Source organism: Henckelia pumila, chromosome 3 (genome assembly GCF_033568475.1).
Source record: "Henckelia pumila isolate YLH828 chromosome 3, ASM3356847v2, whole genome shotgun sequence".
Lineage (NCBI taxonomy): Eukaryota > Viridiplantae > Streptophyta > Magnoliopsida > Lamiales > Gesneriaceae > Henckelia > Henckelia pumila.
In genome coordinates this window covers 162,499,191-162,509,444 of record NC_133122.1, presented here as the reverse complement: position 1 = coordinate 162,509,444, position 10,254 = coordinate 162,499,191, and the positions used below count along the sequence as shown (strand labels likewise).

Here is a 10,254-nt window from a genome sequence, read left to right as displayed (position 1 = left end):
TGTAGAGGGGTCGCTCAGCCCCGATTTATTGAGTGGATGGTTGGACTTGTTGTATTTCGGGATCAGGTCACCTATATTTATATTTTATTTTTGGTATGTGAGTCACCTCCTGTTTTGATGGTCCAGCATACTACATACCATGATGCCTCTTATTTGAGCAGAGTTTTACCGTGATAGGTTTTCGGTACCCGTTTATTTGATTAGCATTTATAGCATGTGATACTCATACTTTCTTACTGAGAGTTGTTAGCTCATATCATCGGTTTTTGATTCTGGACACCTCATTCCATGGGACAGGGCTTAGGTTGAACGGACCAGGTGGTAACGATCGTTGAGCTCCAGCGGTGTTTGGATTGTTTCCGTACCAGGTTTCCATTTGTGGATTTTAGTACTGTTATTCGACGAGGTTGTATAACAGTTTATTTTAGTTAATTTTGGTACCGATTGTATTTTTTCGGTTGGTTATTGAATAGTTTTTTAGTTTCCGCTGGTTTTATTGGATTAGTGTGCTTTAAGATATTTATTGCATGCTTAAGTTTGATTTGTATATGATTCCGGAGCGGGCCACTACAGACAGTCAAGAAGGAAACAAATTGTTCAGTGGTGACCATGACTGAACTCAGTCATTATTTCGAAGAAAAATGCAAATGGTGTATTCACCCCCCTCTACACGCACTCACCGATCCTAGTAAGGGGTATTGAGCGGGTTCTTTCTTGCTTTGAACATATTAAATATGTCATCATACAAAAAAATTTCAATGTCCTCCAAGGAAGATTTCGATGATTAGAAGATCAAAATGCAGGCTCATTTGGCTGCTCAGGGCGATGATATGTGATATGTCATCATACATGATCCTATTACCATTACCAAAGCTAACAGTGTTATTGCCATCAACAGTGGTGCTCCTCAAATGATAGAAAATACGAGAAGAGAATGGACAACTGAAGACAAAAAGAAAGCAAACTTGGACAATGTAGCCAAGGAAATTTTTTTCAAGACTCTGGACAAAAACACCTTCAGTAAAATCAAGATGTATAAAACTGGAAAATAGATTTGGGAAAATTGATTCAACTGTGTGAAGGAAACAAGCAAACAAAATAAAACAATCTATCTATTGCGACCCAAAAATTTGACGATATCAAGATGAAAATTGGAGAAACCATGACTGAGTTTGATGAACGAGTCAGTAGCATTGTTATCGAACTAGCTGCACTTGGAAATATGTATCACAACCGAGAAGTTATTCTAAAAGTCATGCGTGGACTGCCCAAAGAATGGGATGTCAAAACCATGGCCATGAGAGAATCAAAAGATCTGAATCCAACAAACTAGGGATATAAAATATTAAGCTCGAAGATGATGAGTGAGTATGACAAAGAAAAGAATGTCTTTCGTAATAAATTTAAGATTTTATTGCCAATGGTGGAGAAATGTCTTGCAAGAGCTTAGAGAACTATCACCAACGATCCAAAAGTTTTTAATATACAAAATAATAATCATTTTTGGAAAAGTAACACCACCTAGTATAATGATAATCGGCATGTGGGTACGCCAGCGAGAAAATGAACATCGACAAAATAACATTACTATCCAGTATCCCTGATGTTGAAAAGTTTTTGGGATGGTACAACAATTTCTTCAATAATCGAGCTAGTGGTCAAAAAGAAGCTTTAGCTGCTGCACATAATATGTGAGAAACATCACATAAGAGTAAGGAGTTCAAATACGAAAACGTGTGGAAGATTGCAATAGAGTGATAGAAATGAGCTTCTCTGTCACTTGATCTTCATGCTGACAAGAATTCGAGGACTTTCGAGTTCCGCGCACATGCCTTTTCAACCAGTCTACATACCAATGAGGTCTTTGAAATCCCCCTAATGTCTAATAGGGCAACAGAGGCCAAAGAAAGAACAAATCTAGAGTTATAGATGTCGGAGAACTTCTAGTTAAATTAAAACAAATGCATGAATATTAAAGAGAAAAAATTAATGATAAGAAAGTTGAGATAAATTGTAACGTCCCAACATTTCTATCGGAATGTCACTCAAATATTAGTACTTAAAATTTGCGAAAAATAAAAATTTTGCGGAAGCAAGCATCTTCTTCAATAATTAAGGGGATTAAAAAGTGCAACAGAAATAATGAAATAAAATTTTTTCTAACTTTTCCAAATATGGCCATCAAAAGAAATAATAAAACTTGTTTTTTCCCCTCAACGAAACCATCAAAATAAAATAATTGTTTGATGAATTCTCATCCTTAGGCCTCGTACTCATGCATCGCCCGCTGGACCGACCCCCTGCTCCTCCTCATGTCCACAAACAAAGTCATCAATGAAGGCATCGATATCATCGTTACCTGCACCATTCAAGTATAGTGAGTCTAAAGACTCAGCAAGAAGCTACATATAAAACTTTTCATAAAAAGCTTGACATTTAAATTTATGACATAACATGAACATGTAGTGAAAACTTGACATCTTAGGTAATGAAGTGCATGCATTTGTGGCAACCGTCGTTTGAGCACATAGTTTAGGAAGACACTTTCGGAGCTCAACCCGAAAATCCAAAACCCTGCGTTGAGCACGTATTTTGGGAAGGCATGTCTAGAGCTCATCCCGGAAATCCAAAACCCTGCATTTTTTAGCACATATTTTGGGAAGGCACTTCCGGAGCTCAACCCAAAAATCCAAACCTTGCATTATCCGCCTCATTGCCACCACAAATTCACATACAACATCAAAATATTTTCATGCATCTTTCATATCATCATACTTCTCATACGTTCCATACTTCATCATTACATGCTCTTAAAATTCGTGATAAACATCATGCATAAAATATTTCAAAACATTTCATGATAAAGTAGCTTTCATGGGGAAAAATCACATAAACATGCAATACTTAGCATAATCGATTTATGTGAGTCATTCTGTTTGTCCGAACATTCAAATTTGAAATTTTTTTCGATGGAACATCTTAAAAAAACTTAAAATAGCTTTAAAAGTCAAAAACTTGAATTTTGGACTGAACACACGAAAACTTAAAATTTGAGACAGAGTCATGCTCGCTCGAGCGCAGGAACTTGCCGCTCGAGCGAGCCGTGCGTTAACGCTCTCGCTCGAGCGGCAACAAGTTGCGCTCGAGTGAGAGGCTCGCTGTCGGGATTCCTAGGCAGCGACACACAGACGCCCATACACCCTTCCTTTCTGATTTTTCTGATCTAAACGCCTCTCTTTCACCATCAAATATTTTACACTTGAAAAGAAATCATTTCTGGACAGGAAAACTTCAAAACTTGAAAAAGATTTGTCCTAAAAACTACCAACATCAAAATTCTGCAACTATATTTCAAAATCCATAATAACCTCAATACATTTACACCAAAAACATAAGGAACACCTCGCGCTTCACGTTTAAACATCATACTCATGGAATTTTACAAGAAACATGCATCGATCATCATAAAACCACCTAGGGTTAAACCTTTAAAATAGATATAGTCTTGAATGAGTTTTAAAACAGTAAAAACTTGCCTGATATGTTTGACTGAAATTAACTGGACGGAAGGATGATCTAGCCTCGAGATGAACGAACCCTAGCCTTGGATGCAGCGTTTGGAATGCGAGAAGAGACTTTGGGAGAAAAAAAAGTGGAAGCGTTCGAAATGAAAGAAAGAAAAAACTGAACGCTTGAATTATATTATGACTAATGAGTTTTCAACACGGCCCATAAGTTACAATTAAAAGTCTTTAAAAAAATTTACCTCTCCCAATTGATATAACACACTGCACCAACTTAAACTTATTTAAATAAAATATTTTTCTTAACTCTCTCAAAGGCTAGACTCGTCACTATGACTCAAAATTAAATACCAACCTTAAAACTTAAAAATCATACACATCACATAAAATTTCAAGCATTCAAGTAAATCACATAACTTCACATAACAACTAATTTTTTCTCAAATAACATGCATTAAATCATATAATAAAATTAATTTATCGTGATTAAGTTAGTGAACTTTTTGGACATTACATAAAGGAAGCTATTAAGCAGAAGGAAGTCAAGATGATGCAGAAGCAATTCGAATTAGAGTAAAAAGATTGTCGTACTTATGGTAGATATCAGTTGCATAATGGCGACCCAACTTTATTAACATATGAAAATAGTTTAAGCAATTATAAAAGATACATAACATATAGTAGGTGTGTCATCTGTGTATATTTATTTCTAAAAAAATATGTTAATTTTTATCGGTTGTGTACGTTTATGGTTTTTTTTAAAAAATATATATATATGATGATCTATATCGATTGTGTATACTTATGTTTTTTTTTTTAAAAAAATATATAAACGTATACAACTTATAAAGACCAACATATATTTTTTTTATTAAAAAAAATATATGTTGGTCTTTATAAGTTGTATACGTTTATGTTTTTTAAATTATGTAATTTGTTATCGATTGTGTATGTTTGAAATTATTTTAGTCTTTCATAATTATTGAATACTTTTTTAAATGTCTTCGTTTAATTTGAAATTTAATATTAAATATTTATTAATAAAAATGACTTATATATTAATTATTAAATTAAATTTTAATATTAAAAATAAAAATATTAAACATTTATGAATAAAACTAATTTACATTATTAATAATTATTTAAACTAATATCATAAATATATTTATAATATTATATAAATGAATATTTTAAATATAAATAGTAAATAAAATCGTTAAATGACAAGTGAAAATAATCAATGAGAGCTATAAAACATTTGTTTTGGGTATAGGATTATATGGAAAATTTTATAGAAATTATGTTGACTTCATATTGTTAAGCCTCTTACTGAAGTTCAATTGACAATGCCCATGTTTAAAAAGCTGGATTATCTTATATATATCAACCCTATTCGCTGGGTTGCGTCCAATATTGAATAATACACAAAATTCATTTTTCTCATACATTTGGTCACTTGTATTAAAACATGAATCTATTATCTAGTCTCTCTCAACATCACCTTGATCCAAAAATAATCCACACCACCAACCTCCAAAAATATCGTACAAACCAAGAATTTTGAGCTTCCCGGCCAATTCTTAAGAACCGTTCGAAGGTTGAATTTCAGCAGGTGGCGTAGTTTCCTTGCGTCCAATGTCTCCCATCTGTAACGACCTCACAGTAGAACCATCGGTCGTCGACCCAGATTGAGTCGAGCCACCAGTTGCAGCCTTCAAGTTCAACCCTTTTTTTTTCTTGGCTTTCTGTGCCCAACCAAGAAGCCCGACTTGCACATGCTCATCAAATATCGATTTCTTGAAATGGGTTCCCATCTTTGTCCCAAGAACAAGATTGAGTGGAGGCAAGGTTTCAGTTTCAGTTTATCAAGTGAAATTACACTGTTGGAGAAAATTTAGCCAAAGCTCTTACCTGCGTGACAAGGGCGTAGAGCGGTAATGTACTGTAGCTGCAGAGTAGCTGAATGAACACACTTAAATGACAAGAAAAAGGAATAAGTTTTGGTAGGTCGAGCATAGTTCACAGACGCATCATATAACCAGAAGAAACAAAGTAATATGGGCCTTTTACCCTATAACGAGCCGAGGAACAATGTATCGGACTTGTCCCATTATGCAGGAATCAAAGCCAAATTGAACCTATAGGCAATGGAGATAACCGCATTTTCAAGCGACGAACAATAGAATTTACCATGCTAAAATTGAGTTCAAGCAGATAAACGTACCCAAATCCAGAAGAAAAAAGCAAGCTCAAAAGCATTTTGAAAGAGAATAAAATGAATTAAGAAAAGGACTATGTGAGGCCGCCGGAACCAAAAGTGATCATCGGATGGTTGCACAACCAAATCGCCTTCAATGGCTATGTGTTTCTCAGCTACCTCGTGAGCCAACTGGGATATAATATGCTCCAGCTTGGTGCCAACGGCCAGAAGAAGCTGCAATATAAGTAGCCATGAGTGTGAATCAACTGATTTGATTTGATTTGACGCGCTAGTACGTGTGAATTCCATGAAATGAACCAACATCAAGTATGCGGTAATATACTAATCCATGTGTCCCGTTTTGAACTCGTGATCAGTCTGCACTGACAAAAGTTATAGGGGTAGTTGACAACAAAAGCAAAAACTTTCGATTTTGTTACATTTCTACAATTATGATTTGAGTTTGGAAGTAGAATGCGCCAAATCATTGGTTTGACAGAAAAGACAGCATTTTCAAAAGAAACTACTGTTTTAGGAAACATAATATCATGTGAGGGTGTATTGAAAAGGTGGGTAGCAAAACAATTGAATTGGGACGGGGAAATTTTATTTTGTGAACAAGTATAAACACAACTGCAGACAACAAGAGTACAAGAAGCAAGTAAGCCAAAGCCACTGAATAAATTCATTACTAAAAAAAATATGCCAATTTAGGACCTCTGAGCACTAATCAGAAAGAATTTTGCGACAGGATCAATATGGAAGATAACCATATTTAAGTGATAGAACTCCTTCCAATTCCTTTCAGAAGATATGCGGTATAGCAGGAGTAACATTAATCAGAATTACTTACAACGAAAGGAATGAACGCAATCCAAAAGTAAGTATGCCAACCTGCAATTCAAAATATTTTTTTATCATGCTTATCGATCTCCACAGTGTCCTCAAGTTACAATATTTTCAGAGCTAATTAATACAACAACTTGGACATTACATTGAAATAAAAGTAGCAATGGTTTTAAGCAAATATAACAGATGCACGAATAATTTCTCAAGTTGTGTCCAAAAAGGTATTTGAATGCATACCGTGAACGTTCAACGACAAGAAGATGAAGACAAAAATCCACAAATACCAACTGTAATAAATAAAAAGCATTTGTTATTAGCCAAATTACGGCGTTAAAAACAAGAACTGAATGCTGATCAAGCAACAGGGTTCATGGAGAGGCCTCAACATTACTCGTTTCTTCAACAATCAATTACCTAATACCAACAACTGTCTTAAAGTCGTCTTCAAGAGCACGCATAAGATACTTATGGAAATTAAATTTTGGGTTTCCTTTGCAATGTGTCTGCAACAATATATGAGTACCATGTAAGGATAAGCACAAAGATGTAGAGAAGAATAAAACATATTCAGGCTCACGAATTAAAAACTAAGAGATTTGGCACAAACCGTTATAAAACCAAGTCGGAGAGCGGTATAATCGGTTTTCGTTACAGATCCATAGAATTGCTTAAAGAAGGAATGCTGAGACATTAACCAAATAAGAAATCATCATTCAGCAATATCAGTAAAGGAAACAGGGAACGCAAGAAGTCAACTCATCAGTGAATGGGAAATCATAAAAATGAGAAATCAAGAAAACGTCATTATTATCAGGTGCAGGTAGCATAGCTTTTTTCAACATTACATAACTAAATTAAAGATTAAATGATAGAGATACCATAAAATGTAGGAAACATTTCGTGACAAATTAACTTACCAACCAGCTCAACAAGACTGAATGCCTCCCAAGGCCCTTAAACCGCTTCTTGATGAAATCATGTTGATGAACATTTGTGAACTTCGGCTTCAAAACTGTACATTACCAAAAGCTGCATTTCTTTACACCGGTATAAATTGATCTAAAACATCACATTTGGAGAAGTTTAAGAATAGTCATGCTGCTTGCTTAAAGCTAGGTCATCGAATGCCAACCACATAGGATTGCAAATAACCTTTACTCAGTACACAACAAATTCATTTGATCAATCGCAAAATTTTAAAAAATAGATCATACACTATTCCACGAGCTCCAAAATTTCTAGGCCGCAAATGTCAATATTAAATCTTGAAAGCAATAAATGTATACCTTGTTCACTGTTATAATTATCTTTAGCAATCGAGTTTTCCCAGTGCTTCCATTGCCGTATCTACAAAGATTTAAATTTTGAAGCAAGAAATACTAAAAAAGATTGCCTCAATACATATCAAACTTAATCAAAAAGTTACTAACCTTAGCCCCTCCAAATACAACAGTCAGGACAGAAAATGCCACATGGACAATTGCTAGAACAAAGATAAATATGTGTAGATGGTGCAAGGCTTCAAGTGATAACACAGGAACCTTATTCTGTAGTAGGATAATGAAGAAAATAGTTAGAAAATTTAACAAAGATATTCATAAACATGATCAGGTAGTATGTACTCGTCGAGGTATATGGAGGTGTGGATGTACATAAGCATTTATCAACAAAATATGTATAAAACAACAGTACACAAGATGTTGTTTCATGGTACAAGTTGGCTGAGATATTTTTTTTAAAAATGATATGGAATCGGGATGGTTCAATTGTTGTTCGGTTTTTCTATGTTACCACATATTCTGTTACAAGAATCAAACCACAGTCGTTCTCAAATAGGTTCTAGTTTGATACATAAAAGTGCTATCAATATAAATATCACTGCTGAAATGATAATAACCCGTGGCAGCTTGAAATTTTTACCAAGAATCCTTTTTTTTCCAAGCCAATGTAGCTAAAAAGAGTTTAGCTTTTGTAACAATAATGGTAGAATAGCAAAAACGATTTCTAATACCTAATTATATTACAAAGAAGCAAAAAGATGCCACATTTAACATGCATTACCAACTAATATGGCCATCGACAGGGTATATAGGCTCTCAGAGTAACAAACATCCCAACACAGGAAATTAATAAAAGAAAGAAATGAATCTTATTTCCAAATCTTGCTATATAACATTAACCTTGTTCCAGGAAAGAAATGAAAGGGACGGGATAATTATTAAATCACCTGTGCGGCACAGTGACCGACGCCAGCTGCTGCTTCTGCGGCAAACAAACGCCGGTGATGCGAACTTGAATCTGGGCTAGCATTAGGTAATTCTCCAGCAGAAGAAGATTCATGAGACAGCGGGCATGGAAGCCAATGTTTCATCGTATCGGGGGATGCACAGATTTTAATTATACGGCCTTGAAATACCGTCAACATGAGAGATATGAACCCCAATAGCATCAACTCTACGACCACCAAACATTTTCAAAAATCAACTGTCAATTGAAGTTTCATAGAGAACAACATGAGGAAGAGGAAATCTTTTACAGAAAAAAAAACCCCACCTTCTTTAACTTTTTGCAAAGCTTCATAGAGTGGTTTTTGGTCCTTCTTCTTTAAATACTGTTCACGATCAACAAACCCGTTACACCATTCGTAAGCAGCCCAGATTCAGAAAAAAAGGAGTAAAAATCAAATCTTTCCAACAAATTTCTTCAAAAAAATAAATAAATATAACCCAACAAAACAACTTCATCGAACGAAGTCAAACCAACCCTCCCCGCTCCCATTAACTTCAGTGATCAAAATTCAAATAAGATCACATGAGCAAGAGTACACACACACACACACACACACACACACATATATATATATATATATATATTTAAAAAAAAAAAAAGTGAGAACCTTCCCAGTGTAGTGAAGCACGCGCTCAGCTGCAAGAGAAATGGCGACGATGACGGTGCAAACGGAGGCGATAACCCAAGTGGGAGTGAACTCCAAGGACGCCCCTTCCTCTCCCTCTCCCCCTCCCCCACTCATTTCTCTCCTCAAGATCAAGAAAACGAAAACCCACCAAGAAATGGATCACCCAGAAGACGACTCTTGAATTTTGCTTGATTCGTTTGAAAAGATGGAGCAACGGCAATGGTGGGGAATCGGAGAAAGCTGTGTGTGTGTCGCTGTTGTTTATTTATGAGTATAATGGTCCGAGTAATTAACAGTAAGGGTCCAGTTTTGAATAATTGAAAGCCTCTGTTGGTATTCCGGGGAAAAAGTCTCCTTTTTGTTTTTTCCGTTTTTCTCAATTAAATAAAAACATATTTCAACATTAGTCACTCCGAGGTTGTCTTTCATTTCGGTGTAAGTAAAAAAATATTATTCGAAAATGCTTTAAAATATTATATTTTATCAACCTTCCAATAAGTTTTAAATTTGAAATTTACATATTTTGATTATAGTTTTATTACCAGTTAGATTTGAAATTCATATATTCCAATTATATATTTATTGTTTACGATGAAATAATAGAAAAAATTTTAAAATCACATTTTCTTTATTTGCATATCACTAATACAAAGTATATTAGATTTCAAATTAAATGAATATATAATTATGAGGTGAATATTTAAATTCATCTTAATTAAAATAAAATATTATATAAACATGAAAGTTGAGTTTTAAATTTATGG

At 34.6% G+C, this 10,254-nt stretch overlaps 1 protein-coding gene across 2 annotated transcripts; it reads right to left on the bottom strand.

Moving 5' to 3' along the window:
* Nucleotides 1-4,879: 4,879 nt before the first annotated feature.
* Nucleotides 4,880-9,826, bottom strand: LOC140886540 (MLO-like protein 1). 2 transcript variants are annotated; one of them, XM_073293149.1, is made up of 14 exons: nt 9,470-9,824; nt 9,127-9,184; nt 8,801-9,027; nt 8,004-8,120; nt 7,860-7,920; nt 7,491-7,585; nt 7,181-7,255; nt 6,988-7,076; nt 6,811-6,860; nt 6,578-6,618; nt 5,749-5,958; nt 5,595-5,662; nt 5,436-5,496; nt 4,880-5,338 (listed from the first exon to the last, which is right to left on the bottom strand). In XM_073293149.1, exons 1-14 carry the CDS (start codon nt 9,602-9,604, stop codon nt 5,105-5,107), a joined length of 1,521 nt encoding a protein of 506 aa, XP_073149250.1. In that variant the 5' UTR covers nt 9,605-9,824; the 3' UTR covers nt 4,880-5,104. The 2 variants fall into 2 exon arrangements, with proteins under 2 accessions (XP_073149250.1, XP_073149251.1); XM_073293150.1 differs by lacking the exons at nt 4,880-5,338; nt 5,436-5,496 and adding an exon at nt 5,366-5,435 and having other exon boundaries at nt 9,470-9,826.
* Between the last annotated feature and the right edge of the window lie 428 nt (nt 9,827-10,254).